The following is an 18,308-nucleotide window of genomic DNA, read 5'->3' as shown; positions in this document are numbered from 1 at the left end:
AAAAAGGCAACAGTGGACTTTTCCATAAGTATTCCAATATTATTATTTGGGTACATTATTAATAAATTTTACTATGTAGTTATTTAATTTTAAAAAATTATAAAATAGTTATTAAATTATTTTAAAGTGTTTGATGGAAGTTCACATTTTTTGAAAAAAATAGCAATGGACTTCTTTTCATAAATATTTGAACAAAATTCATATTTTCGAGTAATTACTTATAGTCTCTTTTTAACTCATAAATAGGAGGATAATACACTTCAACATAGTCAAACCCACCTCTTCATGCATTGAGAACAATACCAATACCAATCGAACTAAGACTCAATAAATTTTTAAGTGATTATTAAATCTCTTATAAAGGGTTATATTAAATGATATTACCATGATAATATATTTATTATATAATATTTTAGAAATAATAAAATTGATTAAATTAGAGTAAAAATCTAATTTACAATTTATGCATAGTATAAATATAATAATAGAAAAAGTTTGATTTTTATACACTTTTGTGATTTTTTAATTAAACAACCATTATATATTTTAAAAATGCAAAAATATATATGTCATGTCACCACATCCCAATAATTCGAAGAGTAAAAAAATTAAATTATAAAAAGAGATTAAAGTACAGGGACTATATATAGAAATTGACATTTTATGGGGTTTTCTCTATGTTTTACCATAGGGGTATGTGGAGCCCAAACTGGACCTTTGCTTTGCTGGCTTCAAGTTCTCCATCGTTGGTCTTTTATGGGTCTTGTCTGCTGAGAAAAACAAGAGATATACAAAAGAAAGATAAGGGAAGCAGAAAAGGAAAGAGTTTTTATGTGTTTTTTTGGGGACCAAAACCAAAAACCTTTTACATAAATGGAACTTTTTTGAAGAAAAAAAAAAGAACTCATCCATTTTCATTTCTATTTTTTCTTCAATTATCTCATCACTTGTTGAAAACCAACCAAATCAAAAAAAAAAAAAAATTCTTTGATTTGATTGATCCATAGATCTACATGAAGTTTCTAGCTTTTTTCAATTCCCGGATCTTCTTTTTTTCAAGTATGAACCAAAGTTGTCAAATTTAAAAGGTAAGTTGCTGCTGCTGCCTTTTTTTTTTTTTTTTTGCTTGAATTATGATGATTAATGGGTTCTGTTTAAGGTTCTCAATGTGAAACATTAGACCTTAGAAAATTAGAAAAAAAAAAGGTCTTTGACTTATTCTCTTGTTTTTCCAAAAACCCTTTGAGTTATTATTGAATTTTTCAGCAAGGAGCAGGTACGGTGGTACGGTTATGACTTTTTAAGACAAGCTGAGAAAAACAAGGTGGTTCCTTGTACCTTGTAATTGATCTTTTATTAGTTATATTTGCAGCTTAAGTTTGCTTGCTTTGAGTTTATTTTTGAGCTGTTATGGTTCATTGAACTGCTGTGCTTTGTGCTTCTTCTTGTTGCTGCTGCAGTGTTTTTAGTGTTGTGTTGAAGCAAAAAAGGAGGATATTCGGTTCGGTTTTCGGTTTTTTAGGGTCTAGTTTTTAAATGAGAATTTGGAGGTTTTTGTGGATGAAATGAGGGATGTTATCAGGGTTAATGAATTTATTGAGGGCTTGTTTTTTACCGAGATCTGATAGACACGTTCACACGAGTTCCGAAAACGGAGGTCGACAAGATGGTCTTTTATGGTACAAAGATTCAGGGCAGCATTTCAATGGTGAGTTCTCAATGGCAGTGGTTCAAGCCAACAATTTGCTTGAAGACCAAAGCCAGCTCGAGTCTGGTTGTTTGAGTTTACACGAGTCAGGTCCGTATGGTACTTTTGTTGGTGTATATGATGGACATGGTGGCCCGGAAACGTCCCGGTACATCAACGATCATCTCTTTCAACATCTCAAACGTAAGCACAACGCCTTGCTCCTAGTCGAAACCGAGAAATATCTTTGTTATTTGTCTGTGCTCACTTTTGTTATGTTCAGGATTCACTTCGGAGCAACAAGGGATGTCGGCTGATGTGATACGTAAAGCATATCAAGCTACAGAAGACGGTTTTTTGTCACTCGTTACCAAACAATGGCCGATGAAACCACAAATTGCAGCTGTTGGATCTTGCTGTCTGGTCGGTGTTATCTGTAACGGAACTCTTTATGTTGCTAACCTTGGTGATTCTCGTGCTGTTTTGGGGAGAGCTGTAAAGGCAACAGGGGAGGTTCTAGCTATTCAGTTGTCGGCCGAGCATAATGTGTGTATAGAGTCTGTAAGACGAGAGATGCAATCATTGCATCCCGATGACTCACAAATTGTAGTATTGAAGCATAACGTATGGCGCGTAAAAGGTCTCATACAGGTATGCTTCACCATGTATATGTTTTTTTTTCCTTTTGTAGTAATTTAACTGCTAAGATGAGTAGGTAACAGCAGCTGTGATAAGTGGTTCGGGAAAAAAACCCGATGTAGGAACTGATGGAGCAGGTGCCACTTTCGTCATCGTGCAGAGCACCATAGAGCATGCTGTTTTTGAAATGTTCGAAAAGTTTGTTTTTAGAATTAAAAACTGAAAGAGGACTTCAATTTTTCCTGAGGCAAGGAGGTGTATCAGCTGCATGACTGTATATTCCGAGTGGGGAATTAATAAGCTCAGGGGTGATCTCGGAGTTGGTTATATTTTAACATAGGCTTTTTAGTTACCCTTGGGTTTACAGTTATGTGGTTTCTGGGTCTTATAGATAGTAAACGGCAAATTCTGGTTGCCTCATCATGACAACTATGGAAGACGGAGAGCTACCCCTTGACAAATATCTATCACCGAAGCATGTAGGGATGTAGTTGATGGCTCGAGATTGTAGAGATAGTTCATTTACCGCTGCCTGTAAAGTACTTATTTAAACATACTTTCCCGGCTTTCTAACTTTGGATTAAGATCTATATCTAGGCTATGAAACCTGACAGGACACTTCTCACTTTGAATTCCTTATTAACTGATGGTTTAAATCATGTTTCCGATGCTCGATCAAATTGGTCAAGCACCTAGAATTACAATTAAGTACATTCCACAAAAGTATGCAGTATGTTACTTTCTCTTGTTTTCTGTGGTTTGTTCTTGTGTCCCTTTTTTTTTTGAGTGTTTGCTGATAGAGTTCTTGATCTTACAGATTTCCAGATCGATCGGTGATGTATATTTGAAAAAGGCGGAGTTCAACAGGGAGCCTTTATATCCAAAATTCCGCCTTTGTGAACCTTTTAGAAAGCCGATATTGAGTGCAGATCCGTCAATATCAATGCACGAGCTGCAGCCACATGATCAGTTTGTGATATTTGCATCTGATGGGCTTTGGGAGCACCTAAGTAACCAAGAAGCTGTCAATATAGTTCAAAATCATCCACGGAGTGTAAGTTTATAACTCGATGTTAAATTTTTTTTGATCTTAATGTATGCATATACATGTCGACAAATGACATACGCTCGTATATCATACGAATACATGCTCATGCAGGTATGAGGGACAATATTAAAAATTAGGGTACCAAAATAACGTCGTATATAACCTTTCGGTTTTGGACTTTCATGCAGGGAAGTGCAAAGCGGCTCGTAAAAACCGCACTACAAGAAGCAGCAAAGAAGAGAGAAATGAGATATTCCGACTTGAAGAAGATTGACCGCGGTGTCCGCCGGCATTTCCACGACGATATCACAGTAATCGTGGTGTTTCTCGACTCAAACCTCATGAGCAGGGCTAGCTCAGCAAAGGGCCCTAATCTATCCATTAGAGGGGGCGGAGTTAACTTCCCTCCGAATATACTAGCCCCGTGTGCCACGCCAACCGAACCCGGCGGCACTTGATCATATATATATCTATGTCCTCGTGTTTTTTTTTTCTTTGTTGTATCATTTTCTTATGTGAATACCAGGTAGCTTCCGAAAAGCGATAAAAACCGGAACAAGCCTTCAATTCTTTGATGTACACCACCGTTACTTTTAACTGCAAAAACTAATACCTGCATTTAGTTTTCGTCTATGTCGAAAAACTCGAAACAAACCTAGAGAAATAGTACAAGGTGTTGATTGTTATAGTTATTTCTGGGATAGTTTTTTCTTGCTCTTTTATATATATATATATATAAATAATTTACACTCTCTTTTGTTCTTCAGTTAATGTAGTTTACTATTTTGCACCAATGTAGATAATATTCCATATAAATTTTATATATTTATTTTAATTTAATTTTATACCATATAAAATTAAAAAAAACTTAAAATTTAATATTCCGATAGCTTTTGAATTGTAATTGGATAATAAATTTCAATTAAATAAAATATAATTTCTCTGAATTTTTATAAGTTCTTTTTCTTAATTTTAATATATTCTTAATGAACATAAAAAATATCAAAATTGAAAAAAAGTTCATCCTACTAGAAGAGCTTCGCTTCTTCTAATCAATCCGATTTAAATTTATTTTGATTTTAATTTTAATTGAAATCTAAAATAATTTTATTTTAATTAGATTGTATTTTACTTTTTTACTTAAAACAATGCGTAAAATAATTATTGTACTTTCTGTTAAAATTTTCATTCAATTCCATTATTAAAATCCAACATTATTAGTAAAATAACTAAATAGTTATATTATGAATATCTTATAATGACGATATAAAAGCAAGTTTTAAACCACAAAAATGAACAGAATTTTTAGCGAAGGACCGTATGTCTCTGATTTAAGATGCAAAGATAAATAAGTAAAAATGTAATCTAACTTTTAATATAAGTGCTTGTACGGTATTTTTACCATTTCCAACTAATCAAGAAAGTTAACAACTTTGAAGTAGTTATTTTGGCCCCGCCAAAATAACAAGATCCCACTAAAAGCTCCTCTGCTTTTTCTTTTTCATGCTCTGCCATTTTCCCACCAAAATTCTCTCAACTTTGTCCATAACTCTGCTGAAACTCCTCAACCCAAAAAACCCCACCAAAACCCCATGGTTGCTACTCTTAAAAGTTAAAAACTTAGAGCCGTCACCAAAGAATTTGGAATCTGTTTAAAGAATGAGAAGGACGATAACTCGGCTTGGGCCATGGCAGCCACACGCAGAGGGGTTGAACCAAATAATTCTCCTGTTGCTGCTAGATAATTTGCCGTTTTCTACGGTTATTAGGACTCAGATTCGGATGCAGCTTCTGCATTTCTCTTTGTTCGGTGATTTCAACAACTATCTTGCTTTTATCCTTTCAAGAGCTAAGGTTTACTTCATTTTTTTACTTCCTTTTTTGCTTACTAATTATTTTAATGGTATCTTTTCTTTTTCTTGGTTGGATTTTAGTGTGTTTTTGAGGAATTGGATTATCGGTATTGATTGGATTATATGTTTGTGGAGAATTATTCTTTTGTGGAAGTCTTTTTCATTGGATTGTGTTTCTTTAGAGAATACTTTAGTCGTGGAGTTGACGAAGTTGATTGTATATTACTTTTGGGGTTAAACAAAGGTTTTAGTGGGAAATATTGGTCATGGCATTGCTTTTAATTTGGGATGTTTTATAAATCAGGTTGTTAGTTAGTGAATGGTAAGGCATATTGACTCCCAAAGTGAGAATTTTGGTTCAAACTTTGGAGTTGACATTATTGGGAAGGGCAGCCATGTAACTGTAGATGTGTAAGAAATTACCTTTAGATGTGTAATAATATATGTTTGCCTTCATATGGTAAGAAAATTGTTTTAATTTCGCAAATTTATGCAGGATGTACCTGTAGAGATTCGAAAAGTTGCTGGTCTGCTGCTGAAAAATGGGCTAATGGCTGTATACAATTTGATAGAGCCTGAACACCAACAATATATAAAATTACAACTGTTATATGGTTTAGGAGAAGCAGATCAACACATTAGGTCAACTTGTGGGACGACTATATCAAATGTTATTCAACAAGGGGGAATTTTGGGATGGCCTGAGCTGTTTCATACTCTTCTACATTTCCTTAACAGTGGTGATCCAAATAGAAATGGAGGTGCTATGGATGCATTGTCAAAGGTATGAAATGAGTAATTTTCTAATTTCTACCATCATTGAATAGAAATCAACCATAAATCATAGATGTTAACTTTGTACTAATTTAGTTACATTTAACGCATCAACCATTCCTTTGTAAAACAGATCTCTGAGAATACACCCGAATTGTTGGATTCTGATGACGCTTGGTCAGGTCAAAGGCCCATCAACATATTCCTTCTTGAATTGTTTGAGGTGAAATGCATTTTCTTGTGTTAAAATTCCTTCATGCATATGTAAATTTGCTAATTATGTTTTCTTCTTCTTCTTTCCCTATGAGCAGTTTTTTCATTCGCCCCATGCTAATTTGAGAAAGCTTTCATTGCGTTTTGTAAACAAATACATTATCTCTATGCCTTCTGTAAGTTGCAAGTTTATATTCTTAATTTTAATGGATGTCATTTTGATACTTTTGGGCTATACTTCATGTTATACCAAGAAAGTTAACAACTTTGAAGTAGTTATTTTGGCCCCGCCAAAATAACAAGATCCCACTAAAAGCTCCTCTGCTTTTTCTTTTCATGCTCTGCCATTTTCCCACCAAAATTCTCTCAACTTTGTCCATAACTCTGCTGAAACTCCTCAACCCAAAAACCCCACCAAAACCCCATGGTTGCTACTCTTAAAAGTTAAAAACTTAGAGCCGTCACCAAAGAATTTGGAATCTGTTTAAAGAATGAGAAGGACGATAACTCGGCTTGGGCCATGGCAGCCACACGCAGAGGGGTTGAACCAAATAATTCTCCTGTTGCTGCTAGATAATTTGCCGTTTTCTACGGTTATTAGGACTCAGATTCGGATGCAGCTTCTGCATTTCTCTTTGTTCGGTGATTTCAACAACTATCTTGCTTTTATCCTTTCAAGAGCTAAGGTTTACTTCATTTTTTTTTACTTCCCTTTTTTTGCTTACTAATTATTTTAATGGTATCTTTTCTTTTTTCTTGGTTGGATTTTAGTGTGTTTTTGAGGAATTGGATTATCGGTATTGATTGGATTATATGTTTGTGGAGAATTATTCTTTTGTGGAAGTCTTTTTCATTGGATTGTGTTTCTTTAGAGAATACTTTAGTCGTGGAGTTGACGAAGTTGATTGTATATTACTTTTGGGGTTAAACAAAGGTTTTAGTGGGAAATATTGGTCATGGCATTGCTTTTAATTTGGGATGTTTTATAAATCAGGTTGTTAGTTAGTGAATGGTAAGGCATATTGACTCCCAAAGTGAGAATTTTGGTTCAAACTTTGGAGTTGACATTATTGGGAAGGGCAGCCATGTAACTGTAGATGTGTAAGAAATTACCTTTAGATGTGTAATAATATATGTTTGCCTTCATATGGTAAGAAAATTGTTTTAATTTCGCAAATTTATGCAGGATGTACCTGTAGAGATTCGAAAAGTTGCTGGTCTGCTGCTGAAAAATGGGCTAATGGCTGTATACAATTTGATAGAGCCTGAACACCAACAATATATAAAATTACAACTGTTATATGGTTTAGGAGAAGCAGATCAACACATTAGGTCAACTTGTGGGACGACTATATCAAATGTTATTCAACAAGGGGGAATTTTGGGATGGCCTGAGCTGTTTCATACTCTTCTACATTTCCTTAACAGTGGTGATCCAAATAGAAATGGAGGTGCTATGGATGCATTGTCAAAGGTATGAAATGAGTAATTTTCTAATTTCTACCATCATTGAATAGAAATCAACCATAAATCATAGATGTTAACTTTGTACTAATTTAGTTACATTTAACGCATCAACCATTCCTTTGTAAAACAGATCTCTGAGAATACACCCGAATTGTTGGATTCTGATGACGCTTGGTCAGGTCAAAGGCCCATCAACATATTCCTTCTTGAATTGTTTGAGGTGAAATGCATTTTCTTGTGTTAAAATTCCTTCATGCATATGTAAATTTGCTAATTATGTTTTTCTTCTTCTTCTTTCCCTATGAGCAGTTTTTTCATTCGCCCCATGCTAATTTGAGAAAGCTTTCATTGCGTTTTGTAAACAAATACATTATCTCTATGCCTTCTGTAAGTTGCAAGTTTATATTCTTAATTTTAATGGATGTCATTTTGATACTTTTGGGCTATACTTCATGTTATACATTATTTTCTTCCAGGGACTATACACATCCAAGAATAAATACCTTGATGGTTTGTTTCTCCTTGCCAACGAGCCAGATGCAGCAGTGCGGAAATTGGTTAATAGTTTCTCTTTTTCTATTGTTTTCTTATTTGTAATTATGATTTAGTCTCTGGCATGGAATACTCAATTGTTTAATAAAATTTTCCTAACCTTCCTTATCATTTACTGTTGATGCAACTATATAGAAGTTTGATATACTCTTTGGACACTGTAAATATATTTATCATGTAACTCGCATACTAAGAGAAAAATTGTTTCTATCTCCTAAAAAATTATTTTATACAGTATTTTCAAAATTTTAGTATTGTAAACTAGTGATGAATTGTAGAAAGCTATCATATTTGTTCCAAACTTGTGCATGTTCAGCTCAATGCTTTTTTTTCCCGGGCCAAATGATCAGGTTTGTACTGCATTGCTTCAGCTAGTTGAATTCCATCCATCTGTTCTAGAGGTGGGTATCAGATATGTTGTTACTTTTTCTTTAGTTTCTTTGTCATGCTCTTATTGCCTATTTAGGCCTTCTCAAAAGTCAAAACCACAGTTCTTTTCTTCCCTGATGCGACTTTCACTATTTCACAGCCCCGTTTGAAGGATGTAATTGAATGTATGTTACAACTCAATAAGGACAACAATGATGTAGTGGCACTTGAAGCGTGTGGATTTTGGTAACTTTCTTTCTGTGGTTTTCTAAAGCAATTGTTTTGATAACTTATGCAGAATGACAAGCTTCAAAATGCAATGTCTTGATTTCTTATATGTATATGTGCCTTCAACTCTATGTGTTATTATGTAGATTCATTTTCTTGCATCTAAGCATGGAGAGGGCCATGCATTTAACTTTACTAGCACTTTATGATTCATTGTAGATCATGATTGGCAGGTCTAAATATTGGGATGCACAGATACCATCTGAGAATTTGAGAGAATATTTGCCACGTTTAACTCTAGTATGCAATTTCAACCGTTTTAATTTTTCATTTTTTGCAGAGCCAGTTACAATATCTTTGTTAGTTTTTCACATATCCTTTTCTTTTTCTTTTTCTTTCTTTAAAGATTTTGTTGTCAAACATGGCTTACCCTAATGATGATGATTTACTTGCTGATGCTGAGGTTATTGATGCTAAGGTTATTTCTTGTCACCTTCTGCTTTCATATTATCTGAATTGCCAACTTTAATTCGTAATTTACTTGGAATTGATTCTATTTTGTAGGAAGACGAGTCTATTCCAGACAGATATCAGGTTAATATAATTTATTTTTGTTCCTAGTTTTCTGTAGTATATTCTAGTCAGTATTCTATTTTGCTGAATTTGGGTTTTGATATATTCTCTTATAACATTTCTTCTTCAGGATCTGAAACCTCAACTTCCTTGTTCTGATGAAGTAAGTAATCTTTTCTTTTTCTGTGTACGTCAATCAGAATCAACTAACATAGGGAAGCTCTATGTTTTTCTTAGTTTTGGAAAGATTGTTTTTTTAGTGGAATTTTTTTCCTAAGTGATCATTTTGGTACAGGATGATGACACTTGTACCATCTGTAACTTACGGAAATGCAGTGCCTCAGCTCTTGATGTTCTATCAAATGTGTTTGGAGCTAAAATTCTTCTTACATTTATGCCTATTATCGAGGTAACTTACCTGTTGGACGATGTCAAATTTGGATCAAGGAAATTGTATCTGTTTTGTTGTTGGTTCGATATGTATTTTGCATTATGAGTTCGTCTTAGCTAAAATATGTCAACTTTGATTGTTTCCACCGAGAACTTGAATCGTTTGCTATAAAATATATATGCTATTTTGGATCATAAAGGTTATTTCTGTTTATGCCAAATTTTTTATTCCCCATGTTCATAAACTTAATGAAAGAAAATTTAGATATTAAAAGTCATTTGAATTTTAATGACATATAATAGGAGTTAGATAAAAAAAGTTATTCGGATTTTTGCAGGCAAACTTATCTGCTACTGGTGATGAAGCCTGGAGGGACAAGGAAGCTGCTGTTTTGGCTCTTGGTGTAATCGCTAGAGGTTGCAACAATGGTCTTTATCCTCGTTTGTCTGAGGTAGTACTCGTTTGTCTGTTTTTGTTAAATCATGTTATGCTCCTAAATTGATCATTGTTGTTAAATATGTTTATGTGGGCAGATTGTGGCATCTCTAATTCCCCTTTTAGATCATAAGTTTACTCTCATAAGGAGTACTTCTTGTTGGACACTTTCTCAATTCAGCAAATACATTGTTCAGGTATGAATGAAAATTAGCCTTCCTTTAAATGCTGTGTGGCTGTCAATACCTTTTTCTAATTTAGTAATGAATGATTAATAACCCCTTTGACCAACAATATAGTTTATGCGTTTGCATCATATACCAATCATTTGTTGTTCTTGGTACATACCGCCGATAAACTTCTTTTATCTGTTTCTTTGGCATTGGATTTTATGTTGAGAATTCTCATGTTTCATCCATTCAGGATAGTGGTAATAAAAAAGGCTATGAGCAATTTGACATAGTTCTTACGGCTCTCCTGCAAAGAATATCGGATACTAACAAGCTGGTACAAGGGGCTGCCTGTTCTGCTCTTGCAATACTTGAAGAGGTTGTAAACTTGCTGTATGTCCAGTTACATTTTTGGGATTTAAATTCTTACAAGTTTCAACCTTTGCCTTATTCATTTACAGGAGGCTGCCGAAAAGTTGGCACCGAGGTTGAAAGAAATATTACAGCATCTTATGCATCCTTTGGGCGAGTATCAGGTTGTTTTTATGCCCTTTACATTGTAATAAGCTCTTTTAGCGTTGCAATTATGACTTACTAGACCTGGAGGTTGTCGGTTCTTACCTTTACTGTTATTTAGTATTCTGCTTCATTTTCATCACTGTATGAACTTTTTTTTTTATCATTTATGTAAAACCATTACAGAAACGGAACCTGAGAATTATTTGTGATGCTATCGGAACTCTAGTAGATGCTGTTGGAGAGGAATTGGATCAGGTATCAGCATGCTAAGGACAATAATATTTCTTACACTTTTGTCTCTTCATTTTTTCGAATACTAGTTTATTGTACCTAAAATTTACCTGTCAATTGGGCCTGTTGGGTTGGTTTTGGATCAAGTCAATCTGGGTTTTAAAAATTTTTGGGTTATTTCAGGTCTGAAACAGTTGGATTTTTCCTATCAGTTCAACTCGGATATGGGTCATTTGGCTTACTTCTTTGAGTCATTTTGGGTTTGGATTATTTTAGGTTGAGATTGGTTTGGATTTAGATGTGTAGAATTGTGTTTTTGGATTTGGGTCAGAATTGACAGGTCTACCGAAAAGCCATTGCACTTGTGTGGTGTGTTTGTTATAATAAAGATGGTTCTCTCCGCTAATTGGTTTTATCATTTGCAGCCTGTTTATGTTGAAATTCTGATTCCACCACTCCTTCAAAAGTGGCAAAATTTTTCAATTTTTGACAAAGATCTCTTAACACTTCTTGAGTGCTTCACATCCATCGTGCAGGTTACTGAATTGTTATTCTTTGACCTTTTTATTTATTTATGGAGGGGGAGATATGGTCATGTTCTGTTTTAACCTTGATCTAGTCATTTATGGACATGCTTTCTATACTATTGACCGAGTGAGGTGTGAAATTCAAAAAAGCCATGTCTGTTCTTTTCTAGTTGCATCTATTGATTAGTTTTATCTGCTCATTTAACATCTTAAACAGGTCTCCCATAAGTAAAAGTACTATAGAGGCTCCTGTACTAGTAGTTGAATTGTATTTTGTCCCCTCTACTCAAAAAATAGTAAAAATTAGATTAAAGAGCGAACCGATCCTTCTATTAAAAATTTATCCATTCAATTCTACTGTTAAAAATTGGTCATTGTACATCAGCATAAGGTACAACTGACACTTTCTAGTTATTCCGTCAATCACGCTAGTTTTTAATAGTACAAATAAATAAAATTTTTAATAGAAACGACAAATTTACCTTTTAATTTAACTTACAAGGGCTAATTTGCCCCTTTTATGAGTAGAGGGGAACTAGGGGACTCCATGGTACTTTTGCTGTCTCCCTTCAGAATGTGGTTATTCGCTGTAATGGATTATTGAAGTGCTCAGAAACAACTATCTCTTATTAACCTCAGAGCTAAGGCAGTCCACATTGCTTAATTTGTTAACTATATGTTTCTTAAACATTTCACTACTAGAATAAATCGATCCAGTTTCGTGCATTTCTGACTTTTATTCATTTCTATCCTCATATTAGTTGTTTGTTCTATATGTTTCGATAAGATGATGCCTGTACACAATTTTAGTAGAGTTACCACGAGGATTAATGTTTTCTTAACTTTTCAGGCATTGGGTAGCATCGAATTCTCTGAGTTTACTGAGCATTTATTCAGTAGGTGCATAACTATCATCGAGGCTCAACAACGGTTGGCCAAGGTTTTGATAGATTCAACTTTTAATTCTCTAGTAATCAACAATTGATCTCTTCGATAAAGCAGTATATAGTATGCTAACGATACTCTTCACTGCTTGATTTTTAATGCAATTTGCTTTCTATTTGTATGCTAATGTTGCTCCATCTACTATCGTTTTTATGACATATAAAGATACATAGTTAAGTTTTTTTGAAGACATTGATGGGAAATTTTTTGCAGGCTCATCCTTTTTCAGATAAGGACTTCATTACATGCTCGCTTGATTTTCTATCTGGACTAACAGGGTGCTTTGATAGTGGAATAGAGAGTTTGGTACTTGCTTTATCTTTTGCTCGAGAGATGTGATCCCAGAGCATTGCTTTTGGCCTCTATGGGATGTTTTTATTTAGTGTAAAATTCATATTCTTAGAAACTTTCTTACACCATGTCATGATACCTAGGTGATGACTTGTCCGTTTTGTTCCGGATATTGGTGCTGTGAACTGGCTATCCCCATTAATTATTAAATTTATGGTTACATAAACATGTTCATAACATTTTGACCTGGCAAATTTTTCTATTATATGTAGGTTTTACAGAGCAATTTGAGGGACATGCTTCTGAAATGTTGCAGGGATGGTGCTCCTGATGTTCGACAAAGTGCCTTTGGTCTTCTAGGGGACCTAGCAAGAGTAAGTCAAAAATGAACTTAAAATTTCACCTTCCCTCTTTCGCCAGTAAGAGGGATTCCGGGGACATGAAGCTTGTAACATGAATAAGCCTCGAGCATGGGCGCTGGTGATATACTCGAAACTTCTTATTGTATTCTTATGGTGTTTGAGTAATTTACTTTTAACTTAATTCGAATGTTGACTTTGATTAGGTTTGTCCTATTTATTTGCATCCTCGTGTACCTGAGTTCCTTTATCTAGCGGTGAAGCAATTGGTACGGACTCATTTTGGTATTCCAGATCTCAGTTTGCCATGTTTATTTTATTACGTGGTATATGTCCATGCAGAAGATTCCCAAGTTAGAGAAAACCATTTCAGTAGCAAACAATGCATGTTGGGCTATCGGAGAGCTAGCTGTTCAGGTATACGAGCTCTTCATTCTGCATTTTGATGAAATAGAATAGTTATACCATTTTATTCATTTGTGAATTTCAGGTTCCTCAAGAAACTTCTCCGTTTGTCACAACAGTGATCTCGTGTTTGATTCCAATCCTTCATCAATCAGAGGTTATTCCATTTTTGTTGGCATGAATTCCCCTATAAGCATTACAATGTGTTAGTACATTACTTCCTGTAAAAGTCATTTTGATGCAAACTCATCTGTGTCTGTACGGCAGGGGGTGGAGAAGTCAATGGTTGAAAATAGTGCCATTACTCTAGGGAGGCTTGCATTTGTCTGTCCAGATCTTGTGTCGCCACACATGGAGAAGTGCATGCAACCATGGTGCATTTCTTTATCTACGTAAGTATAATTTATAGTTAACCCGCCAGAATCGTCAGGTGCATTTTCTTTCTCTGTACTCATCTAACAAACAATTTGTGGCAGTACACGTGACGGTATCGAGAAAGAAGATGCCTTCAAAGGTCTTTGTGCAATGGTATGCATCTGTTTTTGTTATAATCTTTAGTAACACTGAATCATTTATCTAATTTATGCTTTGGATGATACTACACCTTTCCAGGTCAAGGCAAATCCTTCAGTTGCTCAGAGTTCGCTTGTTTACGTATGCAAAGCTATTGCAAGCTGGAAAGTAAGGATGCTGTTATTTATTGTTTCCAAGGGTCGTATATGTTGAAGTTTGAGCTTACGACTTTCTTTTTCCGCGGAAAATATGATGCTGTTATTTATTGTTTCCAAGGGTCGTATATGTTGAAGTTTGAGCTTACGACTTTCTTTTTCCGCAGAAAATATGGAGCACAGAACTGAATACAGAAGTTTGCAAGGTCATGCATGATTATCAACAGGTTAGGCACTAGAGCAGTTGTCCCTCACTGGTTTTTCATCTGTTGAACAATTACCTAAATGATTACAACTCGGAAGCATTTATTATTTTCACTGAGTTAGTCGATAAATGTTCTTGCAGATGCTTACTAACGAGGCATGGGACAAATTTATGTCCGATTTGGATCCACTCGTGAAGGCTAATATTGCGAAGTATCTAGTTTAAGATCTTTGTAATCCATGATTGTCATTGTTCACCAGTATCCATGGTTTCTTCAAAGATATCTTCTATCAGCATCAATACTGTTGTCTATTTCGCGCATCATCCATCGGAGCTGCGATCGATATAAGAAAATGTTGGTATGTGCCAATGATTCTTTTCCCAAGGCAAAGTATCCATTCCTAAAAGCTTGAAACAAGCTAACTTTGTTCCCCATTGTGCATCTAGGAATGCAGCCCTCCAAAGCTTCAAGAGGTTGTTTTTTTTTTTTTTGGCGTTTTAGTTGAAGGATCGGTGAGGTATCGGGTTAAAGCATTGCGGAATTTTCTCTTATTGAGTTTTGGTCTGTTATTTCCATAGATTTTTGTTCAAGTGCTTTAGATGTGGATGACTGATAGCTTTTAGGTGTCACTTATGTAATCATTAAGGTTCATGCCGCAGCAATGAGATTGGGGTTATAAAGGGATAATGTAACTATTAGTCCCTGGAGATTTCATGAATTCATGCAAACCGTGTATCATTTGTTTTCTACATACGCGTTTTACCGTCTATAAAAATTGATTTTTTGAGGTTCATAGCTGCCCCTCCGAAGGATATTATTTTCAAAGTTTGAACCTTATTTCAAAAAGAGAAACTACATTAAACAAGAAAGTTACTGTCGGATCAAAGACAAATTTCCGGTGCAGTTCATCCTTTACCGAGAAAACCTGCTGTTCTTCCACACATGAAACCTGAGGTACATATTATCCGAAAAGTAACTCTAGATAATCTTATGCAACATTCAAGGAATACATATATATATATCCATATATTATATATACATCTAAGGTGTTCTTTTGAGGGTGTACCAATTATGATGGGGTTTTTCTAAGTAACAAAGCTAAAATATAGCAGAGGATGGAGTCAACTGATGACAGTGCAACAATGAGCCCGGCTACGAGAACAAGAGTTAAAATCGCAGTCTTCAGCTACAAAAAAAAACCGAAGATGAAAATGCGTAAGTTTGGGCATACAAATTGGTTATCTGAACAAAAAATTCTTCGACTTCCAAGTGCAACTTAGTTTTTCAATACTTACCGTGCTTACAAAGCTTGGCCATTCTATGTATTTCAGTTGACTAGGTTGCTCAACCAGAAACACAAACAAAGATCTTAAGCCCCTAAAAGCATCAAGCACCAGTTACTCAACAAAGGCAACATATATATGCGCGCGCGCACACGCACACACTTGTACATTGATGATAAAAGTACCATGAAGGCCCCAGAACTAAGAGTCAGATTACATTTTGCCCCTTTTACTTAAAAAATGAGCAAATTAGTCCCTGTATGCTAGATCAAAAAGTAAAATAATCTTTTCAGGTAAAATTTTCGTCAATTTCTACTGCTAAAAAGTAACAGAATAAGTAGACAATTACACGTGGTGTGCCACGTGTACCTTATGCCGACGTACAAGAACCTATTTTTAGCCGTAGAAATAGATGAAAATTTTAAGAAAAAGACCAGTTTTTCCTTTAATCTAATGTACCGAGACTAATTTGCCCATTTTTTGAGTAGAGGGGGCAAAATGCAATCCGACTCTTTGTAAAAGGGCTTCTATGATACTTTTACTTATATCAATCGATTAATATGCTTATATCATCAAGCAGAAGCAGCATTATCGCGAGCCTCTTAAAGTGCAAGATGCTACAAAAACAGGGTAAGGGAGGGAAGCTATAATAAGGAAAAAGAGAGCAGTCTTCGGTGAATTACCATATGGTTTCTCTAACCAGACTTAGCCAGAAAGGTTCCTCGGGTAATTCATCATCAAAACTCAATTGATGCCTGTTACTTCCTACAGACACGACATGCCTGCTCGTACGAGGCTTCCTAAGAGAACTTCCTCTACAAAGCTATAAGAATATAAAGAAGGATTCAAGAATTGAATAAGCAATACTGCCTAACATGGTGATCATATACAGGGATTTGAGACAATATAACAGATAAATATTACCTTTCCATAAAATGGTTGATTAGGATTATAACAATCAAATCTAGTTCTTTGGTACCTGTTAAGCTGAACAGATAGCTTATGATAACTAGGATAAAGCAAACCTACAAAAGTAGAATAGAAAGAAAAAAAATGAAAAGCATAATCCAAAGCATTATAAGATATTAAAAAGGTTAAATTCTACTATTAGCTCCTGTACCATGCAAAGATTGTGAATTTAGTCCTTGTATCTAATTTGATCATTTTTTGTCCTTGTATTTTTCAAATTTTGAATTTTTTAGGCCTAACTAAATGGTAATCATTAAGTTCATTAAGTTTTGCTATTTCTAAAATCTAATATGGCAAACATATTATCACATGTATAATGACATGTTAGCTTGCTATTTTCACAAGATACTAGAAAAAAACTTGTTAATTGATTTAATGCTCGCTGTTTGAGTCAAGATTGAAGTTTTAAAATGCCAACAGTATGGGGACTAAAACCTGACCAAATTGGAGAGCATGGATTAAATTCATGGACTTTTGCAAAGTAGAAAACTAATAGAAGAATTTTAACAAACAAATTTAACTTGCTAATTAAAAAAGTATAGGGATTAAACGTGACTAATTCGAAAGGTATAGGGACTGGAATTGATCAAATTAGAGTGCATGGATGAAATCCATAACTTAGCATACTATAAGGACTAATAGCAGAATTTAACCCCCAAAAAAACTAAGTCCAGAACTAAAACCTGAACAATTTGCTGGCAATCTAGAAGCAATCACCATTGCGCCGTTGGTTGCTATTATAATCTTGCCTATCAAGCACGAAATAGAAGAAACATACAGAAGATAATTTCATATATATTGCTATAAATTAACCTACAAATAACAAATACCCAGATAGCAAAACCATGTTAAATCCACTTCTATCATTTCAATTTCCCTTTCCACACGTGCTAACCGTTCTAGAAAAACTTTAAATTTAATGTAAACTCCCAAATGTAAATCTTTCACCCTACTTTTGTTTTTGTTTTTGTTTTTTGTTTTTTTTTTTTGGTGCAAAGAAAAGAACCAGAAAAGAACAACAAAAGGAAAAAGAAACCCAGAAAGTGAAGCACACAGTGAATTAGATGGTACCGTTTGATTGGAGAGGAAGATCAATGAAGCTCAGCTGTAGGTTGTCTTCAAAAACCCAGTCGCAAAGTGAGAGGTTTTAGCCATTAGAGATGATTTTTCCATGACCAAATCTAAGATATAGCATATTCAGGGCATTGCATTAGGCCCATGAAATGAGCCCATACAACATCTTTGTCTAATCCGAAATGAAAGAAAATAAAACGATAAATTGCATCTAAGGTCACTAAACTATTTGTAAGTTTAATTTTTAGTTACTTAACTTTAAAAATTACAAAATGGTATTTAACTATTTGAAAATTTTCATTTAACTTCAATAAATTGCAAAATAAATTATTAAATATTGAATTAATAACCTTGTAATTAAGCATTCTTGCAATTACTTTATAGTGTCCAAACGAACTCTAAGTAGGTCAACTGAGCAAGTCGAGTTACTTT

At 34.5% G+C, this 18,308-nt stretch overlaps 4 protein-coding genes across 5 annotated transcripts; 3 read left to right on the top strand and 1 right to left on the bottom strand.

Moving 5' to 3' along the window:
* Positions 1-717: 717 nt before the first annotated feature.
* LOC108476283 (probable protein phosphatase 2C 60) lies at positions 718-4,066 on the top strand. The gene is made up of 6 exons (XM_017778452.2): positions 718-1,088; positions 1,267-1,324; positions 1,461-1,891; positions 1,971-2,338; positions 3,144-3,380; positions 3,563-4,066. The coding sequence occupies exons 3-6, from the start codon at positions 1,573-1,575 to the stop codon at positions 3,830-3,832; spliced, it is 1,194 nt and encodes a 397-aa protein (XP_017633941.1). The 5' UTR covers positions 718-1,088; positions 1,267-1,324; positions 1,461-1,572; the 3' UTR covers positions 3,833-4,066.
* A 769-nt stretch (positions 4,067-4,835) lies between these two features.
* LOC128290486 (transportin-1-like) lies at positions 4,836-6,248 on the top strand. Its single transcript, XM_053026133.1, has 3 exons — positions 4,836-5,228; positions 5,724-6,011; positions 6,135-6,248. The coding sequence occupies exons 1-3, from the start codon at positions 5,034-5,036 to the stop codon at positions 6,246-6,248; spliced, it is 597 nt and encodes a 198-aa protein (XP_052882093.1). The 5' UTR covers positions 4,836-5,033.
* Positions 6,249-6,628: 380 nt separating this feature from the next.
* LOC108474948 (transportin-1) lies at positions 6,629-15,647 on the top strand. The gene is made up of 30 exons (XM_053026132.1): positions 6,629-6,900; positions 7,401-7,688; positions 7,812-7,901; positions 7,991-8,068; positions 8,158-8,238; positions 8,584-8,634; positions 8,763-8,848; positions 9,064-9,130; positions 9,237-9,293; positions 9,395-9,424; positions 9,534-9,566; positions 9,699-9,812; positions 10,132-10,245; positions 10,328-10,426; positions 10,653-10,778; positions 10,861-10,935; positions 11,102-11,173; positions 11,575-11,685; positions 12,527-12,616; positions 12,835-12,927; positions 13,185-13,286; positions 13,478-13,540; positions 13,614-13,688; positions 13,762-13,833; positions 13,944-14,068; positions 14,153-14,204; positions 14,289-14,357; positions 14,512-14,571; positions 14,691-14,908; positions 14,997-15,647. The coding sequence occupies exons 1-29, from the start codon at positions 6,706-6,708 to the stop codon at positions 14,772-14,774; spliced, it is 2,652 nt and encodes an 883-aa protein (XP_052882092.1). The 5' UTR covers positions 6,629-6,705; the 3' UTR covers positions 14,775-14,908; positions 14,997-15,647.
* Positions 15,365-18,017, bottom strand: LOC108474428 (uncharacterized). Of its 2 annotated transcripts, XM_053025352.1 has the most exons (7): positions 17,874-18,017; positions 17,486-17,551; positions 16,758-16,858; positions 16,517-16,656; positions 15,846-15,927; positions 15,617-15,736; positions 15,365-15,499 (listed from the first exon to the last, which is right to left on the bottom strand). In XM_053025352.1, the coding sequence occupies exons 2-6, from the start codon at positions 17,520-17,522 to the stop codon at positions 15,620-15,622; spliced, it is 477 nt and encodes a 158-aa protein (XP_052881312.1). In that variant the 5' UTR covers positions 17,523-17,551; positions 17,874-18,017; the 3' UTR covers positions 15,365-15,499; positions 15,617-15,619. The 2 variants fall into 2 exon arrangements, with proteins under 2 accessions (XP_052881312.1, XP_017631830.1); XM_017776341.2 differs by having other exon boundaries at positions 15,365-15,736.
* Between the last annotated feature and the right edge of the window lie 291 nt (positions 18,018-18,308).

This window comes from Gossypium arboreum, chromosome 3 (genome assembly GCF_025698485.1).
Source record: "Gossypium arboreum isolate Shixiya-1 chromosome 3, ASM2569848v2, whole genome shotgun sequence".
Taxonomy (NCBI): Eukaryota; Viridiplantae; Streptophyta; class Magnoliopsida; order Malvales; family Malvaceae; genus Gossypium; species Gossypium arboreum.
The sequence above is the reverse complement of the archived record's forward strand: the minus strand, read 5'-3'. Positions and strand labels throughout refer to the sequence as shown.